General features: G+C 36.1%; 1 protein-coding gene across 1 annotated transcript in view; it reads right to left on the bottom strand.

The window, feature by feature from the left end:
- LOC117077363 (phosphorylase b kinase regulatory subunit alpha, skeletal muscle isoform-like) overlaps positions 1 to 26116 on the bottom strand; it is a 149495-nt gene that overhangs the window by 58113 nt on the left and 65266 nt on the right. The window contains 5 exon segments of the mRNA XM_033201028.1: positions 2070 to 2124; positions 2127 to 2147; positions 16277 to 16421; positions 17399 to 17508; positions 25774 to 25908. Coding sequence (XP_033056919.1) covers positions 2070 to 2124; positions 2127 to 2147; positions 16277 to 16421; positions 17399 to 17508; positions 25774 to 25908 — 466 coding nt within the window.

Here is a 26116-nt window from a genome sequence, read left to right as displayed (position 1 = left end):
AAAAGCAACGGCAGCAAAAGCAAAAATTGACAAATGGGATCTAATTAAACTAAAGAGCTTTTGCACAGCAAAAGAAACTACCATCAGAGTGAACAGGCAACCTACAGAATGGGAGAAAATTTTTGCAACCTACTCATCTGACAAAGGGCTAATATCCAGAATCTACAAAGAACTCAAACAAATATACAAGAAAAAAACAAACAACCCCATCAAAAAGTGGGCAAAGGATATGAACAGACATTTCTCAAAAGAAGACATCCATACAGCCAACAGACACATGAAAAAATGCTCATCATCACTCGCCATCAGAGAAATGCAAATCAAAACCACAATGAGATACCATCTCACACCAGTTAGAATGGCAATCATTAAGAAGTCAGGAAACAACAGGTGTTGGAGAGGATGTGGAAAATAGGAACACTTTTACACTGTTGGTGGGATTGTAAACTAGTTCAACCATATGGAAAACAGTATGGCGATTCCTCAAGGATCTAGAACTAGATGTACCATATGACCCAGCCATCCCACTACTGGGTATATACCCAAAGGATTATAAATTACTCTACTACAAAACACAGCACATGCACACGTATGTTTATTGCGGCACTATTCACAATAGCAAAGACTGGAATCAACCCAAATGTCCATCTGTGACAGACTGGATTAAGAAAATGTGGCACATATACACCATGGAATACTATGCAGCCATAAAAAGGATGAGTTTGCGTCCTTTGTAGGGACATGGATGCAGCTGGAAACCATCATTCTTAGCAAACTATCACAAGAAGAAAAACCAAACACGCATGTTCTCACTCATAGGTGGGAACTGAACAATGAGATCACTTGGACTCGGGAAGGAACATCACACACTGGGGCCTATCATGGGGAGGGGGGGAGGAGGGAGGGGGCATTGGGGAGTTATACATGATATAACGTCATGCACATGTACCCTAGAACTTAAGTATATAAAAAAAAAAAAAAAAAAAAAAAAAAAAAAAAAAAAACATGAGAAAGCCAAGAAAAAAAAAAAAAAAATAAAAATAAAAAAAAAAAAAAAAAAAAAAAAAAAAAGTATTTCGGGTTGAAGAGTTATGATTTCTATGCTAATTATTTTAGCAAAAAAGCATGTGTGTATATATAGTATATACATATACATAACACATAGTACATTTAGTGTATGTGTGTTATATGCATACATTGTATAGGGAGGACGTATGAGGAAGCCGAAGAAAGGGATGGGGAAAGGCAGTAAGGGAGGGAAGTGAAGAAATAGAGAATGCACAGTGGAAGAAAATGTATAACGGTGAATCTTAAAAAAGGGTATAAGGGGTTTTCAGCATATTCTTTTGCAAATTTCTGTAAGCTGGAAATTTTTCAAAATAACAAATTAGGGGGGAAAAAGAAAAGAAAAGCAGCTAGAATCAAATTTTAAAAATCTAATAGGCATTAGAAAAACAAAACAAAACATTTTTTCTGATCCTTTGAGATCTAGGCAAAGAACAGGGTAGGAAAAACTTCCAACCTTCCTCTACAACATTAAATTCCTTGATTCAGTCTATCAAACGTTAGCCCCTCTGAGTAGGATGGGATTATGTTATTGAAGATACATTAGTCCCCTCTTACTCCTACAGGATAGTGTTCCAAAATCCTCCTTGTGGATTCCTGAAACTGCACAGTACTGAACTTTATATATATATACACACACACACACACACACACATACACACACACAAATACACTATTTTTTTCTTAAACATACATACCTATGATATAGTTTAATTATAAATTAAGCATAGTAAGAGCTTAAAATAATGAAACAGAACAATTATAACAATATACTATATTAAAGTTATATGAACGCAGTCTCTTTTTCTCTCTCAAAATATCCTATTGTACTGTACTCACCTACTGGCAAACTACAGGTTGACCGTGGGTAACTGAAATATGGAAAGTGAAACTGTAGATAAGGAGGGACTATCATACACAGAAGGCACCACAGGTATGCCATTACTGTACCCAGTCCCCTAATTTCATTTCATTTCACTAAGGAGTATATAGAGGTCACTTACCTTGCCCCACCAAAATAGCCATCTTGCATCTTTCGGAGTGCTGCCAGGATACTTGATTCAAGCTTGTTCCATCTTCATCTTGAAATGAACAGAATTTTAAAACAATCTTTGTGGTTTTAACTCTGAAGTAGGGGGAAATCTTGTAATTATTTCAAATCAACATTCTGGTGGTTACAGTACAAATGAGATACTCCTCATTGACCACCCTGATTTTAACAATTCATCTGAGAGCCAACAACACTGAAGAATGGACAAATGGTAAGGGATGATGACTGATAGACAGATTTCCTCAAAGGCATTATCTTATTTGTCAGCATTATCTTATTTGTCAGAAGTACTTAGCACAGTGCCTGATGGCAGAACACTGAATGACTACTGAATGCTGATAATAACAGTAGCCACTACTTGTTGAATGTTATGTGCCAAGCACTGCGCTAAACATTTTATACACATTATCTCATATAAAGAACCTTGGCATATATGTCTGTGTATAGGCATAAAAATATCTAGAAAGCTAACAATTATCTGATTTTATGTGGAAGGAATCATACTACACATACTCTTTCATGATCTGCTTTCTAACTTAACCTTTGTAATAGCCAAAAATAATTCCTAGTAAATTTAGACTGTTTTATATTATAATCAACACTGTAATGAAGACCATTGTACTAACATCTTGATGCACTTATTCTATTATACCTTAGGTTAAATTCTTACAAGTAAACTATTAGGACAAATGAAACACTAAGTAATTTTACAGAGACTGCCAAATTACCCACTATAAGAGTTGTGACAATTATATTTCCATCAACAGTATAGAAAGTGACTTTTTCCTACACTTTTAATGGGCAATGATCTTTTAAATTTTCTTAATCTGATAGGTAAAACAAGAAGATATGCTTTAATTTTATTGCCAATAAGATTATGCATATTTTCATGTATTTACTAAAAATCTGTGTTTCTTTTATGAATTGCCTGATCATGTCCTTTTCCCATTTTTCCATCACGTAGTTTATCTTTTTTCAGTTGACTTTCAAGAGTTTTGTTTTTTGGGTATATTACCCTTTTCATTCTTATATATAGACAAATACTTTATCTAGTTTATTATTTCTTTCAACCTCATCCACAGTGCTTTTAATATAAAAGATTTATTTTAATTTCATGTTTTTAAATCTGACAGTATTTTATTTTTGTGTCTTGCAAAGGACAGCTCTCTTCAACCTAACAAAAATATTCTCATATATATATATATATATGAGATTATCTATCTATCTATCTATCTATCTATCTATCTATCTATATATATTGAGATGGAGTCTGGCTCTGTCGTTCAGGCTGGAGTGCAGTGGCGCAATCTTGGCTCACTGCAACCTCTGCCTACCAGGTTCAAGTGATTCTTCTGCCTCAGCCTCCCATAGCTGGACTACAGGCGTGTGCCACCACACCTGGCTAATTTTTGTATCTTTAGTAGAGATGGGGTTTCATGATGTTGGCCAGGGTGGTCTCAAACTCCTGACCTCAAGTGATCCGCCCACCTTGACCTCCCAAAGTGTTGGGATTATAGGCTTGAGCCACCCCGCCCAACCTCCCATATTTTTTTCTATGACTCTCACAGTTTTATTTTTTATGTTTAGCTCTTTAATCTATTTAGAATGTATTTTTGCAAAGAAAAGTAAAGTAGCAAGCCTAAATGAATTATTTTCCCAAATGTATTTATATTTACATTTTGTCTGTATTTGAAATTCTATCTTTATCACTACTTAATTACAATGGATCTTTCACTTTCTTTTAAAAAAATCTGTTATTCATTTACATTTTCCTCTTCCATATGAAATCGAGGTTCATTGTTCAAAAATTTATGTTTTTGTTATTATTGGGAATTGCCTGAATTGATATAATGAGAGTGGGTAATTTCTCAATATTAACTATTCACATCTAGGAACATGGTGTATCTCTCTACTAATTAAAACATTTTATTGTCTTCAATAGTTTTATAGTTTTTCTCATACACTTTTATAAATGTTTCTATTCAGCTTATACTTGTATTCTTACTTTTCTAGGAAATCTATCAATTTTATCTAGATGTACAAAATTGTAGTTGGTATTCTTTTATAGTGTTTAAAGTCTCCTCTATTTCTGTTGCTATATCTCCTTTGTCATTCCTAACATTTTTATATTTTTTTCTTTACTCTGAATTCTACTTCACCAGATACTAATGTAGCCACTTCTGCTTTTCAAAATTAATGTTTACATGGTATATCTTTTTCCTTCCTTTTCTTTTCAGTCTACGTATATTGTTATTTTTGAACTGATGTACTTAGGCTATTTAAACTTAAAGTAATTATTGATATGTTAGGATTAAGTCTGCCATTTTATTGTTTTCTATTTCTACCTCTGTTCTTCATTTCTCTATTTTCTTCTTCCTGCCTTCTTGTGGGTTTACTTTAAATTTTTTCGAATGCCATTTTGATTTACCTATACTGGGTTTGACTGTTATCTCCTTCTATAGGTTTTTTAATGGTTACTCTAGGCATTGTCTTATATATACAAACATGACACATATACACTATTTACTAGTATCAACATTATACCAATTAAAGTGATGTATAGAATCTTATCTCCCATATAGGTCCTTACTTTCCCATTTATAATACCTTGCGTGAATATTTCTTCTACATACTTTAATAACTACATTAAGCAATGCTTGTCAAGCATAATTTAGAAAACTGAAGTGGAAAGAGTTTGAGACCAGCCTGGCAAACATGGCGAAACCCCATCTCTACTAAAAAAATATAAAAAATTAGCTGGGCATGGTGGTGCACCCCTGTAATCCCAGCTACTGGGGAGGCTGAGGCAGGAGAATCACTTGAACCCAGAAGGTGGAGGTTGCAGTGAGCTGAGATCGTGCCATTGCACTCCAGGCTGGGTGACAGAGAGAGACTCTGTATCAAAGAAAGAAAAGTAAATAAAAGAAAGAAAAGAAGGAAACAAAAAGAAAGAAAGAAGAAAGAAAAAAAAGAAAGAAAGAGAAAGAAAGAAAGAAAGAAAAAAGAAAGAAAGAAAGAAGAGAGAGAAAGAAAGAAAGAAGACAAAGTAAGGAAGAAAGAGCGAAAAGAAGAGAAAGAAAGAAAGAGAAATAAGAAAAGAAAAAATTGAGGTGGAGAAAGTCTATTGTATTTAGTTATATTCTCACTCCTATTTTTATTTTTTCTTTTTGATGTTTCAAGATTCCATCTATTATTATTTCCTTTCTGTTTCAAGAACTTCCTTCAAACCATTCTTTCAGAGCAGATCTCCTGGAGACAAATTCACTTAGCTTTCCTTCATCGGAGAATGTCTTTTTTCCTTTTATTCTTGAAGTACACTGGAGGGAAAATTCTTGGTTTAAAAATCTTTTTTTTTTTTTTCAGTACTTAAAAATGTTGTGTCACTTCCCTCTGGTCTCCATGGTTTCTGATGAAATTTACCTGTCATTCTAACGTTTGTTGCTTATAGACATGGTATTGTTTCTTTTTGGCCACTTTCAAGATATTTCTTCTTTAATGTTCAAGAACTTTATTATTATGTTTTTCACATGATTTCTTCAGGTTTATCATGTTGAAATTTTCTCATTTTTTTTTTAATTTGTAGGTTTATGTCTTTTACCAATTTTTCAGTCATTATTAGTTGGAATGCTTTTTCTGTTTTTCTCCTCTTTCTGAAACTTTTATAACATGAATGTTAGATTTTGTTTGTTTGTTTGTTTGTTTTTTGTTTTGTTATTTTTTATTTTTAATTATTATTATTATTATACTTTAGTTTCTAAGGGCACATTGTGCATAACAAACATGCATGTTTTGTTACATAGCATACTTGTGCCATGTTGGTGTGCTGCACCCATCAATCGTCAGCACCATCAACTCGTCAGCACCCATCAACTCGTCATTTATCAGGTATACTCCCAATGCAATCCCTCCCCCCTCCCCCCTCCCCGTGATAGGCCCCGTGTGTGATGTTCCCCTTCCCATGTCCAAGTGATCTTGTTCAGTTCCACCTATGAGTGAGAACATGCGGTGTTTGGTTTTCTGTTCTTGTGATAGTTTGCTCAGAATGATGGTTTCCAGCTGCATCCATGTCCCTACAAAGGACACAAACTCATCCTTTTTTATGGCTGCATAGTATTCCATGGTGTATATGTGCCACATTTTCTTAATCCAGTCTGTCACTGATGGACATTTGGGTTGATTCCAAGTCTTTGCTATTGTGAATAGTGCCGCAATAAACATACGTGTGCATGTGTCTTTATAGCAGCATGATTTATAATCCTTTGGGTATATACCCAGTAATGGGATGGCTGGGTCATATGGTACATCTAGTTCTAGATCCTTGAGGAATCGCCATACTGTTTTCCATAATGGTTGAACTAGTTTACAATCCCACCAACAGTGTAAAAGTGTTCCTATTTCTCCACATCCTCTCCAGCACCTGTTGTTTCCTGACTTTTTAATGATTGCCATTCTAACTGGTGTGAGATGGTATCTCATTGTGGTTTTGATTTGCATTTCTCTGATGGCCAGTGATGATGAGCATTTTTCATGTGTCTGTTGGCTGTATGAATGTCTTCTTTTGAGAATGTCTGTTCATATCCTTTGCCCACTTTTTGATGGGGTTGTTTTTTTTTCTTGTATATTTGTTTGAGTTCTTTGTAGATTCTGGATATTAACCCTTTGTCAGATGAGTAGATTGCAAAAATTTTCTCCCATTCTGTAGGTTGCCTGTTCACTCTGATGGTAGTTTCTTTTGCTGTGCAGAAGCTCTTTAGTTTAATTAGATCCCATTTGTCAATTTTGGCTTTTGTTGCCGTTGCTTTTGGTGTTTTAGACATGAAGTCCTTGCCCATGCCTATGTCCTGAATGGTACTACCTAGGTTTTCTTCTAGGGTTTTTATGGTATTAGGTCTAACATTTAAGTCTCTAATCCATCTTGAATTAATTTTCGTATAAGGAGTAAGGAAAGGATCCAGTTTCAGCTTTCTACTTATGGCTAGCCAATTTTCCCAGCACCATTTATTAAATAGGGAATCCTTTCCCCATTTCTTGTTTCTCTCAGGTTGTCAAAGATCAGATGGCTGTAGATGTGTGGTATTATTTCTGAGGACTCTGTTCTGTTCCATTGGTCTATATCTCTGTTTTGGTACCAGTACCATGCTGTTTTGGTTACTGTAGCCTTGTAGTATAGTTTGAAGTCAGGTAGCGTGATGCCTCCAGCTTTGTTCTTTTGACTTAGGATTGTCTTGGCAATGCGGGCTCTTTTTTGGTTCCATATGAACTTTAAAGCAGTTTTTTCCAATTCTGTGAAGAAACTCATTGGTAGCTTGATGGGGATGGCATTGAATCTATAATAACCTTGGGCAGTATGGCCATTTTCACGATATTGATTCTTCCTATCCATGAGCATGGTATGTTCTTCCATTTGTTTGTGTCCTCTTTTATTTCACTGAGCAGTGGTTTGTAGTTCTCCTTGAAGAGGTCCTTTACATCCCTTGTAAGTTGGATTCCTAGGTATTTTATTCTCTTTGAAGCAATGTGAATGGAATTCATTCATGATTTGCTCTCTGTTTGTCTGTTACTGGTGTGTAAGAATGCATTGTTTGGCTCTCGGTTTGTCTGTTACTGGTGTATAAGAATGTTGTGATTTTTGCACATTAATTTTGTATCCTGAGACTTTGCTGAAGTTGCTTATCAGCTTAAGGAGATTTGGGGCTGAGACAATGGGGTTTTCTAAATATACAATCATGTCATCTGCAAACAGGGACAATTTGACTTCTTCTTTTCCTAACTGGATACCCTTGATTTCTTTCTCTTGCCTGATTGCCCTAGCCAGAACTTCCAACACTATGTTGAATAGGAGTGGTGAGAGAGGGCATCCCTGTCTTGTGCCAGTTTTCAAAGAATTTTCCAGTTTTTGCCCATTCAGTATGATATTGGCTGTGGGTTTGTCATAAATAGCTCTTATTATTTTGAGGTACGTTCCATCAATACCGAATTTATTGAGCGTTTTTAGCATGAAGGGCTGTTGAATTTTGTCAAAGCCTTTTCTGCATCTATTGAGATAATCATGTGGTTCTTGTCTTTGGTTCTGTTTATATGCTGGATTACGTTTATTGATTTGCGAATGTTGAACCAGCCTTGCATCCCAGGATGAAGCCCACTTGATCATGGTGGATAAGCTTTTTGATGTGCTGCTGAATCCGTTTTGCCAGTATTTTATTGAGGATTTTTGCATCGATGTTCATCAGGGAATTGGTCTAAAATTCTCTTTTTTTGTTGTGTCTCTGCCAGGCTTTGGTATCAGGATGATGTTGGCCTCATAAAAGAGTTAGGGAGGATTCCCTCTTTTTCTATTGATTGGAATAGTTTCAGAAGGAATGGTACCAGCTCCTCCTTGTACCTCTGGTAGAATTCAGCTGTGAATCCATCTGGTCCTGGACTTTTTTTGGTTGGTAGGCTATTAATTATTGCCTCAATTTCAGAGCCTGCTATTGGTCTATTCAGGGATTCAACTTCTTCCTGTTTTAGTCTTGGAGAGTGTAAGTGTCCAGGAAATTATCCATTTCTTCTAGATTTTCTAGTTGATTTGCGTAGAGGTTTTATAGTATTCTCTGATGGTAGTTTGTATTTCTGTGGGGTCGTGGTGATATCCCCTTTATCATTTTTTATTGCGTCTATTTGATTCCTCTCTCTTTTCTTCTTTATTAGTCTTGCTAGCGGTCTGTCAATTTTGTTGATCTTTTCAAAAAACCAACTCCTGGATTCATTGATTTTTTGGAGGGTTTTTTGTGTCTCTATCTCCTTCAGTTCTGCTCTGATCTTAGTTATTTCTTGCCTTCTGCTAGCTTTTGAATGTGTTTGCTCTTCCTTCTCTAGTTCTTTTAATTGTGATGTTAGAGTGTCCATTTTAGATCTTTCCAGCTTTCTCTTGTGGGCATTTAGTGCTATAAATTTCCCTCTACACACTGCTTTAAATGTGTCCCAGAGATTCTGGTATGTTGTATCTTTGTTCTCATTGGTTTCAAAGAACATCTTTATTTCTGCCTTCATTTCGTTTGTACCCAGTAGTCATTCAGGAGCAGGTTGTTCAGTTTCCATGTAGTTGAGCGGTTTTGATTGAGTTTCTTAGTCCTGAGTTCTAGTTTGATTGCACTGTGGTCTGAGAGACAGTTTGTTATAATTTCTGTTCTTTTACATTTGCTGAGGAGTGCTTTACTTCCAATTATGTGGTCAATTTTGGAATAAGTGCGATGTGGTGCTGAGAAGAATGTATATTCTGTTGATTTGGGGTGGAGAGTTCTATAGATGTCTATTAGGTCTGCTTGCTGCAGAGATGAGTTCAATTCCTGGATATCCTTGTTAACTTTCTGTCTCGTTGATCTGTCTAATGTTGACAGTGGAGTGTTGAAGTCTCCCATTATTATTGTATGGGAGTCTAAGTCTCTTTGTAAGTCTCTAAGGACTTGCTTTATGAATCTGGGTGCTCCTGTATTGGTGCATATATATTTAGGAGAGTTAGCTCTTCCTGTTGAATTGATCCCTTTACCATTATGTAATGGCCTTCTTTGTCTCTTTTGATCTTTGATGGTTTAAAGTCTGTTTTATCAGAGACTAGGATTGCAACCCCTGCTTTTTTTTGTTCTCCATTTGCTTGGTAGATCTTCCTCCATCCCTTTATTTTGAGCCTATGTATGTCTCTGCATGTGAGATGGTCTCCTGAATACAGCAGACTGATGGGTCTTGACTCTTTATCCAGTTTGCCAGTCTGTGTCTTTTAATTGGAGCATTTAGTCCATTGACATTTAAGGTTAATATGTTATGTGTGAACTTGATCCTGCCATTATGATATTAACTGGTTATTTTGCTCATTAGTTGATGCAGTTTCTTCTAGCCTCGATGGTCTTTACATTTTGGCATGTTTTTGCAATGGCTGGTACCGGTTGTTCCTTTCCATGTTTAGGGCTTCCTTCAGGCTCTCTTGTAAGGCAGGCCTGGTGGTGACAAAATCTCTAAGCATTTGCTTATCTGTAAAGGATTTATTTCTCCTTCACTGATGAACTTAGTTTGGCTGGATATGAAATTCTGGGTTTAAAATTCTTTTCTTTAAGAATGTTGAATATTGGCCCCCACTCTCTTCTGGCTTGTAGAGTTTCTGCCAAGAGATCTGCTGTTAGTCTGATGGGCTTCCCTTTGTGGGTACCCGACCTTCCTCTCTGGCTGCCCTTAAGATTTTTTCCTTCATTTCAACTTTGGTGAATCTGGCAATTATGTGTCTTGGAGTTGCTCTTCTCGAGGAGTATCTTTGTGGCGTTCTCTGTATTTCCTGAATTTGAATGTTGGCCTGCCCTACTAGGTTGGGGAAGTTCTCCTGGATGATATCCTGAGAGTGTTTTCCAACTTGGTTCCATTTTCCCCCCCTCACTTTCAGGCACCCCAATCAGACGTAGATTTGGTCTTTTTACATAATCCCATACTTCTTGCAGGCTTTGTTCATTTCTTTTTCTTCTTTTTTCTTTTGGTTTCTCTTCTCTCTTCATTTCATTCATTTGATCCTCAATCGCTGATACTCTTTCTTCCAGTTGATCGAGTCAGTTACTGAAGCTTGTGCATTTTCACGTATTTCTCGTGTCATGGTTTTCATCTCTGTCATTTGTTTATGACCTTCTCTGCATTAATTATTCTAGTTATCAATTCTTCCACTCTTTTTTCAAGATTTTTAGTTTCTTTGCACTGGGTACGTAATTCCTCCTTTAGCTCTGAGAAGTTTGATGGACTGAAGCCTTCTTCTCTCATCTCGTCAAAGTCATTCTCTGACCAGCTTTGATCCGTTGCTGGCGATGGGCTGCGCTCCTTTGCAGGGGAGATGCGCTCTTATTTTTTGAATTTCCAGCTTTTCTGCCCTGCTTTTTCCCCATCTTTGTGGTTTTATCTGCCTCTGGTCGTTGATGATGGTGACGTACTGATGGGGTTTTGGTGTAGGTGTCCTTCCTGTTTGATAGTTTTCCTTGTAACAGTCAGGACCCTCAGCTGTAGGTCTGTTGAGATTGCTTGAGGTCCACTCCAGACCCTGTTTGCCTGGGTATCAGCAGCAGAGGCTGCAGAAGATAGAATATTGCTGAACAGCAAGTGTACCTGTTTGATTCTTACTTTGGAAGCTTCCTCTCAGGGGTGTACTCCACCCTGCGAGGTGTGGGGTGTCAGTCTGCCCCTAGTGGGGGATGTCTCCCAGTTAGGCTACTCAGGGGTCAGGGACCCACTTGAGCAGGCAGTCTGTCCCTTCTGAGATCTCAGCCTCCGTGTTGGGAGATCCACTGCTCTCTTCAAAGCTGTCAGACAGAGTCGTTTGCGTCTGCAGAGGTTTTTGCTGCTTTTGTTGTTGTTGTTGTTTTGTTTAGCTGTGCCCTGTCCCCAGAGTGGAGTCTACAGAGACAGGCAGGCTTCCTTGAGCTGCTGTGAGCTCCACCCAGTCGAGCTTCCCAGCGGCTTTGTTTACCTACTTAAGCCTCAGCAATGGCGGGCGCCCCTCCCCCAGCCTCACTGCTGCCTTGCGGTTATTCGCAGACTGCTGTCCTAGCAATGAGGGAGGCTCCGGGGCGTGGGACCCTCCTGGCCAGGTGTGGGATATAATCTCCTGGTGTGCCCGTTTGCTTAAAACGCAGTATTGGGGTGAGAGTTACCCGATTTTCCAGGTGTTGTGTGTCTCAGTTCCCCTGGCTATAAAAAGGGATTCCCTTCCCCCTTGCGCTTCCCAGGTGAGGCGATGCCTCGCCCTGCTTCAGCTCTCGCTGGTCGGGCTGCAGCAGCTGACCAGCACCGATTGTCCGGCACTTCCTAGTGAGATGACCCGAGTACCTCAGTTGAAAATGCAGAAATCACTGGTCTTCTGTGTCGCTCGCGCTTGGAGTTGGAGACTGGAGCTGTTCCTATTCGGCCATCTTGCTCCGCCCCCGAATGTTAGATCTTTTTAACATAATTTAAAATTTAACTCTTTTGTATTAGTCCTACAGTCATTGAGGCTCTGTTCATATTTTTTCTTTTTCTTTTTTTTTTTTTTTTTTTTTTTACTGTGTTGTTCAGAATGGGTCTTTTCTATAGTTCTGTCTCAAGTTCACTCTGTTGTCTCCATTCTGCTACTGGGCCTATCTAGTGAGCTGTCCATCTCAGTTATCATATTTTTTCAGTCCTAAAACTTCCATTCAGTTCTTTATATCTTCAGTTTGTTTGCTAAGACGTGCATTCTACTTTGTCTTAGTTTCAAGTGTGATTGTAATTGTGTGTTTAAGTGTTTTTATAACTGCCTTAAAATCTTTGCATGATAACTCCAACATTTGTTGATATCTGTTGATCACTGACACCACACTGGCTGAAGGGGGAGGAGCTCCTCTACTTTTGGGCAAGGATGAAAGTTTCAGCTCCCCACTAGCCCTTCTCTGATACTACTCCTAAAAGGGAGAGGGATGCCTCTTCAGAGCTGTGCAAGCATGGAAGAGTCCCCACTCAGTCTCTGCTCACAGGGGCATAAGTGGGGCCAAGTAAAATAGGGTCTAAAAGTTTTCTGTCTCTCTAGTTTGCCCCTTTCCTGTTCCTTCAGCTAGACAAAGCAGATTTTTCTTGGGTCTTTTAAAAAATCTGTTTTTCCGTTTTTTGTTTTTTTTTTTCCTTTTTGCATTTCTGAGATGTCAGCTTCTCTAGCTTCCAGTCCAGGACATATAAGGCCCAGGATATTTACTGCTCTGCTGTTCTTCAGTTCCTAAAGTCCCTAGCTGATCTGCCTTCTTTCCAACTTTCAGAGTTTTCTTATGTTTTGTTTTATATAAAACGTCAAGGATTTTTAGCTGCACTTAGCAGGAGGAATAGGGAGAAGTGAGTCTATGCCATCTTGTCTCAAAACCAAAAGTCATTTTTTAAAAGTAAAAGTATGTAAGGATATCATATTTTCTAAATATGACTTTGACCAAATCTCATAGATTATAAGTAGTGGTATCATTTTCATTCTAAGAAGCATGTAATTTCAAATTTGACTTTCTCTTTAATCTAATAATTATTTGGGAAAAATTTAATTCCTTTATAGTTAGATTCTTTTTTAACTATTCTGTGTTAATTAGTTTTATGTCACATATCTGGCAATATTGTTTGTATGATTTCTACTTTTTAAACATAAACATTCTTTGTGGGTTCTGCCTTTTTGGATACATGGTTATATATACACCCATAAACACAAAAACCAAGTTTGTTACTCCACTACGTCTTTAATTATTTTGTATAATTGATCTGTGACATTCTGATAGAAGTATGTTGTTGTTTTCCATCATGAATATATAATAGTTTTGTCATATTGTCCCTAAATTTTCCTAAATACTTGCTTTATACATTTAATTCACATTATTCGGTACATAAAAGTTTATACATGTTATATCATGTTGGTATACTATTTATCATATAAAATATCCTACTTATCCCATTTACTGATTTTTGCCTTAAATTTTATTGCTATTTTTCATATCAATACTGCTACCACTGTTTTCTTGTCAGCATTTACATGATATATCTTTACATATTCTTTTCTTCCATCTTTCTGCATGATTTTATTTTAGAGATATCTATTGTAAATAGCATCCACCTGGATGCCATTTATGTATTATTTTTGCTCTTTTATGTATTACAGGAATTTTTGTCTTTAACATGAGAATTTAACTAATCCACATTTCAATTTGATCACTCATGTTTGTTCTCTTTTCACCAGCACAAAATTTTCACTGGTAAAAACACACTGCTGTTGGTAATCTGGGCTTCAGGGACTCAGAGATCTGGTTTGAGGCCCGGCTCTATCACTTATTAGCTTTGTGACTTTGGATAATGAGTACCTACCTGAGTAAGAGTGTTATAGAGATTTCAAAATAATTTATTGAAAGCACTTAGCTCAGTACCTGGCACAGAGAAAGTATTCAGTAAATATTACAGTTATTATTGCTATTGTTACTGTTGTTTTTGTTATGTGACCACATATCAAGTACCAAAAATGCTTGATTTAGGCCTAGATCTTTAGTTTTATTCTGCTTCCCAAGCTGTGGCTATGTATCTCATCCTAACTCTCAGGTATTTCAATTCTGAAATCTCTTTGTCACTACAAACTCATGTCCCTTTGTAACTGGCTTCTTCATATAAAATGTCCCTGATTCTATCAATGCAGCAACATTTACCTAGTGCTATGATCTGAATGTACCCTTAAATTCATTTGTTGAAACTTAATCACCAATGTGATAGCATTAAGAAGTAGGCCCTCTAGGGTGATTAAGTCATGAGTGTGGAGGCATCATGGATGGGATCAGGGCCCTTATAAAAGGGCTTAAGAGAGTGGGTTTGCTTCTTTTCTGTCCCTTCTACAATGTAAGAACACATGTGTGTCTGCTGCAGAGGATGAAGCAGCAAGGCACCATCTTACAAGGAGAGATTTCAGGTCCTTCCCAGACACCAAACCCACCAGCACCTTGATCTTGGATCTCCTAGCTCCCAGAATAGTACAAAATAAAATTCTATTGTTTATAAATTACCCAGTTTTTGGTATTTTGTTATAGCTATCTTAATTCATCCCTTGTATCTAGTTAGCCAATACATGACTTGGGTGTTGCTTAAAATGACTCATATCTTTCTTTTCTATTCTACTTTTATTACCTCCAATCCAGTGTACCTTCTCTTCACCTCATATGTGGAGACATCAGTCTCTCCTCACTACAATGGTACTGTCACCAATAGTCCCCAAACATCATTTTTATCATATCACTCCTTGCTCAATACCTTTTGATAGTTTCAGACTTCTGAGAAAAATGTATATTAAATATCTTTGCTTATTTTCAAGGTCTTCATTATCGAACCCTACCTTACTTTTCCCATTTTGCTTATAATTATACTCCAACACACAAACTCCACTCTATTCAGGTGGGTCACTTCATTCTCCTCTCACAGGTCAAGTTCATTCTTGCCTCTAGGCCTCACTCATGGTATTTTCCTCCTCACTTACAGTACCTTTCCTTCTTCCCTCCTGTCATCTGAATACTATCCATTCCAAAAAACCTGGTTAAGTCCTACCTCAGTTGAGAAATTTTGTCAACTGGATCTCCTTCTCTGTAAAATACTGATCTAATGGTTTAGTAATTCTTTATATATTGTCTTAAAATTGTTTCTATCATTCTTCCATATTAGCTTTCCGTCTCCAATTAGACCTTATACTTTCTGAAGACAATTGTGCAAATATAGTAGTTTTTAAATGGTACTTATGTTAATTGTCTTAAGTAATGAAGAAAGACAAAGAGAAGAAAGACTACCCTACTTCCTCAAATCCTGTGATATTGAAGCACTTTTGAGATGTGACCAAAATCCCTAACAGTCTGTCTGGATTTTGAATGATTTACAATAAGGAATTTTTCTTTAATGAAAAGGAATTCTATGTACTTTGGCAGTACAAACAGGCCTTTGGAAGCAACAGGAGAACACAGAAAGGAAGCAGTCGCTTCAGTATTGGCTCTAGTCCTCCAGGAACTGAGAGAATAATAAAGCCTTTCACCCAGTTTCAAGTAAGCAATGTCAGGAAATCCAGTCAAAAAAAAAGAGGAAACATAAACCGAAAGCCTTTTGGCTTTTTCCCCTACTAGATTTTACAGCTTCAGTTAGACAGGCTTTGGAAGAAGCAGCCTGGGAAATTATCTATAAAATCTTGATGTACCACTGGAGTAAGAAATATGCAGATACAGTATTATTGTCTTTAAAAATAATTGTACAAATAAAGTTTCTGAAAATTGACCTAGAAACTAATTAGCTAAAGTAACTACCAACCAAGTTTTAGGTTATCCTCTGCTACATTTTTTGAATTATAGCTCTCAAACTATCTGAAAACTATTCAATTATAGCTCTGAAATTATGTGTGTTGATTTATGTATTACATATAGTCTGTCTTCACCTTCTAAAGCATAAGCTCCATGAGAACAGAAATTCTCATCTGCCTTATTCACTCCATGTGTCCCCAGTGCTTAGAAAAGTGCTTGGCATAAAATAGGAGCCAATAAATACCGCTGAAAGAATAAATTATAAGAAGTAACTCTCTAGAAACACCAAGATGTTGAAGGGCTAAATCTATGACTTATTTCCAAAATACATTCATTCCTTGCCTCATGCAGCCCTTACCAAGCATGCTGTGTGAGATGGGGAAGGTGATGGTGGGCTGGCCTGTCATCCGCCAGCGGCTACAGAGGTAGGAGAGGTCTGTTCTAAGCATTTCCACCATCATCTTGTTGTCGAGAGCCAGGTAGAACTGTTGCTGGTCTATAAACTGAGACAAATAAAAATAATAGCTCAGAATAATTTACTCTCACAATTATCAAGTAATATTTTAAACTACTCACATATTCAGAAGAGTATCCAAGGTGTCACAGGGCAATGATACCCCCAAATTTAATGTCTAATACATTCCAAGGTATCTGGTGGTTAACTGGCACATATAATAATTTCTGACATTTTTATGGTATGCTACAGTTTACAAAGTATTTTCAAGTATATAATTTTATTTAATCCTATAACCCCCCAGTGAGGGTTTTTCTTCTTTTAATAGATGAAAAATAAGGCTAAGAGATGATATGTAGATTAGCAAAATCATATGGCTAGCAAATGGCAAAGTCAGAATAGAATCTATGGTCCATTACTCTTTTGTTTATTCCTACCTCAGCTGCACTATTTCAAAATGTAAGATGACAAATGGGGAATTTAAGCTTTCTTTACAGAAAATAGTTTCTCCTCCCCATAACACATATAATCAGGTTTGTTATTATCATGTAGCTAATAAACATCAGGCTAACAACGTGTTTAGTAACAGCTAAAAGAGTACTGACATTTTTGTTTAGAAGAGGATACTGAAGATTTCTATGAATGTAAAAAGGGCCCTTCCTCAAAACAAAGAAAAGATAATTCAGTAGCTGAATAAAAAAGGTTGTATTTTGTTTATAAAGGACACATACAGTTTTATTTTTAACTTTTAAAAGTAAGGATTATTTTTGTAAGTACTCTAGCATTTGTAACATCCTTAGTTTCTGCAATACCCACGGGTACTTTTGGCAGTTACAATCACTTAGCGAAACTCTGTGCTGGAAGCTCAATTCAGTTCAACTCTATAAATATTCACTGAGTAAGTTATGTGCAAGGCCTGGTGGAACTCTTTGACACTTATCCCAACTCCAGTAAATGCTTTAGTTCTCCAATGTTTTTCTTTTATTTCCATTCATCTCAATGCACATTCAAGCTTATTTCACCCACCTGTGGAGTGAAAGTAAAGATAGTTTTCCGAATGTCATAGAGTTTTGAAGTTCCAAGCACTCCCATGTGTCTGTAGGGTCGTCCACTGAGTTTCATTCTATTGTTGCATCCTGATACAGAATTGAGAAATGGTAAAGATATTTTTAGAGCACAAATCAAATCAGCAAACATTTTTACACATATATATACACACACACATATACATATACATACACAATGTATGTGTATACATATAGACACACACACACATCCACTGTATTTCCTTGAATTTAAGTTACCTTCTTTTTACAGTTTAGCATTCTGAAATTGGAATCCATCCTATAATTGATGTCTATGTTAAACGTAGCTGAATTTCTTTTCGTCTTCCAAAAGGGAGTTATAAAATCAATACCTCTTATGATGAGAAAATAGTTCATTCACACACATATTTTTCTTTTATATCATAGGATAACACTGTTTATGTTGTTCTAAAACTTTTTCCCCCAAAACATATATTAAATATGCTTTCATGTCAGTACTGACAGGACTACTACTTTTTTATTTTTTGACTAGAACACATTTTTCTTGGGAATTTAATTTTTTTCATTTGCTTTACCTAAGTGTTATACTTATCAAATATGTCAGTTTTAGTGTTGCTTTACTCTTAGGGGGCTAGCACCAGAGAATTGTCAGAGCCTTGGTCATATTCCAGGGTTCACTCTGTAAAGCACACATTTTACCTGAGATTGATGTCACAACCAGGTTTTTCCACTATTCCTTCCTTTTTGTTTCTATTTAATACTGTAAAATGTATACAACATAAAATTTACCATTTACTATTTTAACAACCTTAAGTTCAGTGGCATTAATTACATTTACATCATTGTGCAAACATCACCACCAACTATCTCCAGAACTCTTTCATCTTCCCAAACTGAAACTCTATTCATTGAACAGTAACTTTTCATGTCCCCTGCTTCCCAGCCTCTGGCACCACCGTTCTACTTTGTATCTCTATGAATTTGGTATCTCATATAAATGGAATAATACAATATTTTTCGTTTTGTAACTAGCTTATTTCATTTAGCATAGTCTTCGAGGTTCATCTATGTGTAGCATATGTCAGAATTTCCTTCCTTTTAAAGGCTTAATAATATTCCATTTTGGGTATACATTTTGTGTATACATTTTGTGTATACATTGCATACTGTTTATCCATTCATTGATGGACATTTGGGTTGTTTCCACTTTTTGGCTACTGTGGGCAATGCTGCACATTGATGCAGAAAATGTCTGTTCAAATGAGATCACTTGGACACAGGAAGGGGATCATCACACACCGGGTCCTATCTTGGGGAGGGGGGATAACATTAGGAGATATACCTAATGTAAATGACGAGTTAATGGGTGCAGCACACCAACATGGCACATGTATACATATGTAACAAACCTGCACGTAGTGCACATGTACCCTAGAACTTAAAGTATAATAATAAAAAAAAAAAAAAGAAACAGAAAATGTCTGTTCAAGTTCCTATTTTCACCTCTTTTGGATATATACTCAGAAGCATAATTGCTGGATCATATAGTAATTCTATGTTTAATTTGTTTGAGGGACAGCCATACTGTTTTCCATAGGGGCTGACCCATTTTACATTCCCATCCACAGTACACAAGAGTCTTCATGTCTCCACATCCTCATCTTGGCTATTCAGGGTCCCTTGAGATTCCACATAAATTTTAGAACAAATTTTTCTATTTTTCAAAAATCGTCATTTGGGCTCTTGATAGGACTTGCATAGAATCTGTTGATAGCTTTGGGTTGTACAGGCATCTTAACAATATCATGTCTTCTAACCCACAAAGACAGCATGTCTTTCCATTTATTTGTATCTTCTCTATTTCTTTTAGCAATGTTTTTCCATTGTCAGTGTACAAGTCTTTCACCTCCTTGGTTAAGCCTATTCTGAAGTATTTTACTCTTTTTGATGCTATTATAAATAGAACTGTTTTCTTAAATTCCTTGTCAAATCGTTCATTTTTAGTGTATAAAAATGCAACTGACTTTTGTGTGCTGATTCTGTATCCTATAAGTTTGCTGAATTTGTTTATTAGTTCTCACAGGTTTTTTTTTTTTTTTAATAAAACCATGTCATCTGTGAATGGAGATCATTTTAATTTTTCTTTGTGAATTTGGATGTCTTGTATTTCCTTTTCTTGTCTAACTGCTCTGGCTAGAACTTCCAGTGCTGGCTGACTGTTATGGTGTGTGCCTGTTGCCCCAGAGACTAAGGTGGGAGGATCCCTTGAGCACAAGAGTTTGTGACCAGCCTGGGCAATACAGTGAGACCTTGTCTCAAAAAAAAAAAAAAATGCTATGTTGAATAGAAGTCTGTGTGTCTGTTTTGATTATTTTTTCTTTTGCCTTTTATTAATTTTATTAATTTACCAATTAATAACAAGTCATGGTTTTCTAAGTCATGTCTTGTTATATTTTTTCAATGCTGAATACAGCGTATAAAGAATTGTAGAGGCTCTGGATGATATTATTTCCCTCCAGAGAAGATTCAGTTTATTTTAGCAGGCAGATACAGCATAAGCAAATCTTCTTAGCCCAATCAGGAATTGAGAAGACTGTTTTAGGATTTGTGTTTGAGGCTTTCTAAGAACTTGTCTATTTATGGCTTTTCCTTTCTCCTAAGGTATAGTCCACTCTTTAGGGGTTTCTATTGAAAGCACAAGGTGTTTATCACAGTCCCTTCCATATAGGAAGGTCCTGAAATGCAATTGTTGTCTCTGTAGAACAGTGAGACTTTCTGCTTAGTTTCTTGGCCCCTTACTTCATGCAAGCAAAACTTAAGAATCAGCAAACGCCTCAAAGGTAAGCTGCACAGAGAATAGTGAGTTTATTCTTTGAGTGTCTCTTCTGTCTAAGGTTTTAGTTTCTCAAGTTCTGGCTGTTGTAATTACTCTCTGAAGCCTTCACTCACCTTCATTTTTAAAATCTAGCCATTCCAGTTATTCTTAGTATGACAGCCCAATACAAGCTATTTCATCACAGCTGGAAGCTGAAAGTCTACCTTTTCTTTTTAGCTATGATACAATATACATAATTCTACCATTCTTGTTTAAACACATTACAGTGCTTCTAATTGTTGTTTTGCCACCACAAATTATAACGTAGTGAACATCCTTGAATATATATCCTTGTGTACTTGTACGAGTGTTATATAGGATAGATTCTAGGCTGGTTGCAGTGGCTCACGCCTGTAATCCCAGCACTTTGGGAGGGAGGCCAAGGTGGGCGGATCACGAGGTCAGGAGTTCGAGCCCAGCCTGGCCAACATGGTGAGACCCTGTCTCTACTAAAAATACAAAAGTTAGCCAGGCATGGTGGCGGGCACCTGTAATCCCAGCTACTTGGAAGGCTGAGGCAGGAGAATCACTTGAACTTGGGAGGTGGATGTTGCAGTGAGCCGAGATCACTCCACTGCACTCCAGCCTGGGCAACAAGAGCAAGACTCCATCTCGGGTGGAGAAAAAGAAAAAGAAAAAGAAAAGGGTAGATTCCTAGAACTAAGGTTGTTGGTCAAAGACATGTGCATTACTTTTTTTTATAGGTAATGCCTACCTGCCTCTAATTCACACTACCAAGATGCTGAGAGTGTCCACATCTCCACATATTCATCAGCACTGGATATTGGCACTCAACTTTTGTAAAATTGATGGGCAAAAAATTATATAGCACTATTCTTTTATCTTACATTTCACAATCATTGGTGAGGTTGAAACTATGATAACTTAAAAAATATAGTACTAGGAAAGAAGAAACAGTGATCAGCAGCACCAAAAAGTAAGATTAAAAGTATCCACACACATGTGAGTGAGTATATGCATGTACAGTAGATGATAAAGATGGAATTTCAAAACAACGTATATATGAACTATTCAATCAATAGTGCTGGAACAATTGGTTATTTGGCAAAAAGTCAGGTTTTTATCTCATAGGACAAACTAAAATTAATATTATAGCCTAAGATGTAAATGTAAAATTGTAACCATAAATAACAAAGAAAATGCAGTGAAAATGTATTTGACCTAGGGATGGGTCTATCTTTCTAAGTTTAACAGCAAGGAAAGAATCCAAAAAAGGAGAAAATTTTATTACATAAAATATAAAACTTCTATACATGAAAAGCAGCACAAAATTAAAGGGCAAATAATAAAATAGCAAAATATTGCAATAACATGTGGAAGGTGGAAGAGAAAGTGTCAGTATCCCTAATATATTTAAAAATATCTCACGGAAATGGGTAAAGAATCAACAAGTATCCAGCAGAAAAATGGCAAAAGAATCTAAGTAGACGATTTGCAAAATTAACAGAAAAAGGCTATTTATGAAAATAACTTTTGAAGAAATTACGTTAATACAGCTATCAAATTGGATTGTAGGTGGCTACTTACCAAAACATAACACAGTTTATCATATATTGCTATGTTTCAAGAAAAACAGAATGCAAAATCCATTCTTAATGACATCATTTTTCTAAAAACATGTTTGTACTTATTTTATTTAAAATGATTGGAAACAAATATGCCAAAATAAAAGGTGGCTTCCTCTGAGTGGTGGAATTACAGGTGATTGTTATCTTTTTCCTTTGTGCTTGTCTCTGTTTTCCAGTTCCCTGCAGTCAATGCGTACATACCAATTTGTAATCAGATAACTTATAACTTATGAAATTTGGAGAGAACCAGAATAGCATACCTATTCAGATAGAACTAGGAGATAAAGTCATAATTCTTGAAGGACTGAAAAATACATCTGATAAAATGGATGTATCTAATATTTAAAGATTTGCACAAAGGCAAGAAAATAATTATCTAAAAGAAGTAACAGACTAGGAAATATATATAAATCTCACTGATAAAAGCTTACCATAAAATACAATAATTGATAAATATATACAGAAATGTGCAGACCCTATTAGATAAGCAAGCAATTGTAGACACACAGTTTCAAAAAAAAGAGGTAAAGCAAAAATAGAAAAATAGAAAAATGTGCAGGTCACTGGGAATTAAAGATAGAAAATTAAAATAATTATACATATTAAAACCTACTTATCTAACAAAAATAAATAAAACTCCAATGTTAGTGGGATAATAAAAAAGAAAGGCATATTTTGTATCTTAGTTATGTCACTACAAATTAGTTCGTCTTTGTAAATAATAATCTGGCAACATGTAACAAGAGCTAAAAACCTGTTCACAATCTTATCCAGAATCCCTTTACTGAGAATATACAATTAAGAAAACAGTGGTCTATACAAAGGCATTTATAGAAGGATAAAAATTCTCAAAACAATTCGGCTACTAATAAGGGAACAATTACTTTAATTTGATGAAATACTATATAGCTATTTCGGTATGTGGAAATGCATCATGAGAGAGTAAGTGAAAACAGAACACAAGTGAATATAGGCATCTTAAAGATAACTATTAAAATGTATCTATATGCACTAAGAGATTAGAAAAGAATTAGCATTATATAAGATTTGAACTTAATATTTAAATTCTTACTTTTACAAAGTTGATTAATCTCATAATTTAAAAAAATAAAAAAGATGTTTTAGAACTGCCTATGAAATACTGAGGATCTGAGGTGAGAGAACTCCGTTTAGTTAACATATATAAACAAATACACCCAGTAAAGAAATATTCCTTTTCCTTCATGGGAATTATGGTTGTCATTTGATGTATCCTTAGGGCAATTTAGTTATTGTGAAACTGTTGCAATAATAGAATTTTGAATAATCACTCATCTGACTGATAAGTCATTAAATGTTGCCTCATCTATCACGCTTTTCCTGACTTCCCTTCCACGCTTTGCCTGATTTCCCCAGGCAAATCTATCCCCTTTCTTCTGTATTTCATATGTAACGCCATGGTCATAGCATTTGTAAGATTGTACTGTGATTATTTAGCTGCATGGCTATGTCTTCCATAGCATCTAGCCCAGTGCCTGGTACATAATAAGTGAGCAATAAATGCTTATGAATTAATGAATGGAGCAAATGAAAGAACATATCAGGAAGATAAATGTCCACTTGTCACTTGAGTCCCTGGAATGTTTGATCATTCATTTAGTTTTTATTTCCTTTGGCTAGAAAACAAGAACTTAGTAAGAGGCCCAAGATGGAGTCTAGGTTTTGAACAAGTAAAGAGTAAGGAGATTGCTTCTGTTTGTTGGAGAGACCTGATGTGAGGCAGGCAGATTCCAGAAATGATGGCCCAGAGCTTAGAATTACTTGTTTCCCAATAAGATATGCCAATTTAGAATAATAGATGCAATGAAGCAATGGGTAAAATTAACCTATTAACTTTTGAGTGAGAGCCAGAGAATCAGGTCAAAGTCACCAACAGGACTTGCATAAACCCAGAATTGTAGAGACTTCTAAGAGTTACAAAGACGGTGACTGTAAGATCAACTAGTACTCAGGTGGGTAAGATGTTGGCTAAATAGGGAAATACCTTCCTTACCTCAAGTGATTTAGTGCTAGTGGACTAGTATCTAGAGACTAGAAGTGCATTATAGGTCTGGGGCTATAGGGAATGGCCAAAAAATAAAAACAGGAAGCAGGTTCTGGGAAGGGGTGAGGTATGCATCCCACCTAGCAAAGCATCCACCCAAATCAGCCTCAGAAGTTTCAGAGCCTTGACTTGGTATTTACCTCAGTTAGGGTTGAGTAAATAGAGGGAACCAGGAGTATTTTATAATATTCAAGCTAATTTGTGGCTAGATTTTAGAAATTTATTAGGATCTGAGACATATTCAATAAATTTGTTAATTTCTATGTGTAATATTTTAGTTTTTCATTATCTTTTTAAAGCAAAGTTTCTTTAGAAAACTTTAACCATGTTATATTTGAATTTTTAGGAAAGGGACATTCCTACATCATAGTTAGGATGGAAGAAAGAAATCCATATACTCCTAAAGCCAGGTGCAAATGTTAATAGCTCTGGAATGCAAGGAGTTCAAGCCTTGTTGGCATTAAATATACGTTCCTAGAGACAGACAAAAGTCAGCTCTAACTCTTGGTCCTTTCCTCCTTGGTTGATTCCCTCTCAATTTAGACAAAGAAATTAAGTGACTGGAGTTAAGTGCCAGTAAAAAGGGAAGGAGGCTGGTTTTCAGCTGGGAATACTTGCCTTACTTGCCTTAACTCTAATTACAAACATACCATTCTTGGGTGATGATTAAAAAGTACACACACACAGACACACACACACACACACACGCACATATACAAACTAACTTCTGGGTTTGTAAGTGGCAATCCACTATCTAAGAGCCAATCTTTTACAAATCTACTCTCTTGTAGTTTAAGATTGTATTACTTTTCTATTGGTTCTGTAACAAATTACCACAAACTTGGTGGCTTAAACAACACGGATTTATACTTCTACAGTTCTTGGCATCACGAGTCCAAAATGAGTATTATGGGACTAAAATCAAAATCAAAGTGTCAGCAGGGTTGATTCCTTCTGGAGGCTCCAGGGAAGAATCCATTCCTTGCCTCTTCCAGCTTCTAGATGATGTGGGAATTCCTTGGCTCACAGCCTTATCACTTTAATCTCTTGCTTCTGTTGTCACATCTCCTACTTTTATAGTCTGGTCTTCCTCTGATTCCCTTTTATAAGGACACTTGTGATTACATTTAGGGACCACCTGGGTAATCCAGGATAATCTCCCTATCTCAAATAAGTCTGTTCTGCCATATAAGGTAAGGCTTATAGGTTCCAGGAATTGAGACTTGGTTATCTTTGGGGAGTCATTATTCAGTCTTCCACAATAGTAGTTTAGAATTTCTTTTAGATAACAATATAGTAATTTGTTTAATGCAAAAAGTCTATCACTAAGTTTAATATGTGAATTAATTAAAAAATAAGTACTAATTAAAAATAAGTACTAATTAAAAGTAAGTATTATATTAAAGAATCTTTTATATTACGAACTAATTCATTAAATGACAAAGTATGAAAGACCTAAAAACAAGTTCCTTGGCTATCATTCCATATAAAATAAGCAAGTATTTGAAAAAGAGGTACAGGTTCCAAGAAAGGAGAGAACATGTTATTTAAGCACACACTTGGAATAAAGATACAATATTGGCTGATAATAGTCATGCCTTATGTATCCAAAGGGTTCATAAAACACACCTAAAATTATCAGGCCTGCTCAGAATAGAGAAGCTAAGAAACTTGGATTCTAGAGACTCTAAATTCCTTCTCAGCTCCAGCTTAATAAAGCAATACACAATCATGAAGAATGAAAAAGGATGGAAGCCAGCCTGTATTGAATAATGCTTTGATTCTAGCAGCCTGGCCAATCTCCTTACCTAGGCTGGAATAAATGTGGCTGAGAATACGAGCTGGTTGTACTCTGATGGGGTATACCTCAGCAATGGTCTCCACGTCAATTCCCTTGTCCTTCAAAATGGCCTTGATTTCTTCTGTTTCAGCTACAATAGAGACTATAGGAGACAAAGAAGATGAGGTCACCAGAAAATTTTAATAGCAACTTAAAAGTCTCTCAAGTTATATAATTTCTTTTGAAGAGAAAAAAAGGAAATGGAGGAAATGAACAGTTATTGAGGGACTTTGATAAAATAAGTGTCATGCTAAATAATATTATCTAAAATGAAAAGGAAAAGATCTCAAGACTAGAGCATTAATTTTTGC

This window comes from Trachypithecus francoisi, unplaced genomic scaffold (genome assembly GCF_009764315.1).
Source record: "Trachypithecus francoisi isolate TF-2019V2 unplaced genomic scaffold, Tfra_2.0 Lachesis_group6, whole genome shotgun sequence".
NCBI lineage: Eukaryota > Metazoa > Chordata > Mammalia > Primates > Cercopithecidae > Trachypithecus > Trachypithecus francoisi.
This window is presented reverse-complemented; position numbering and strand designations above follow the sequence as displayed.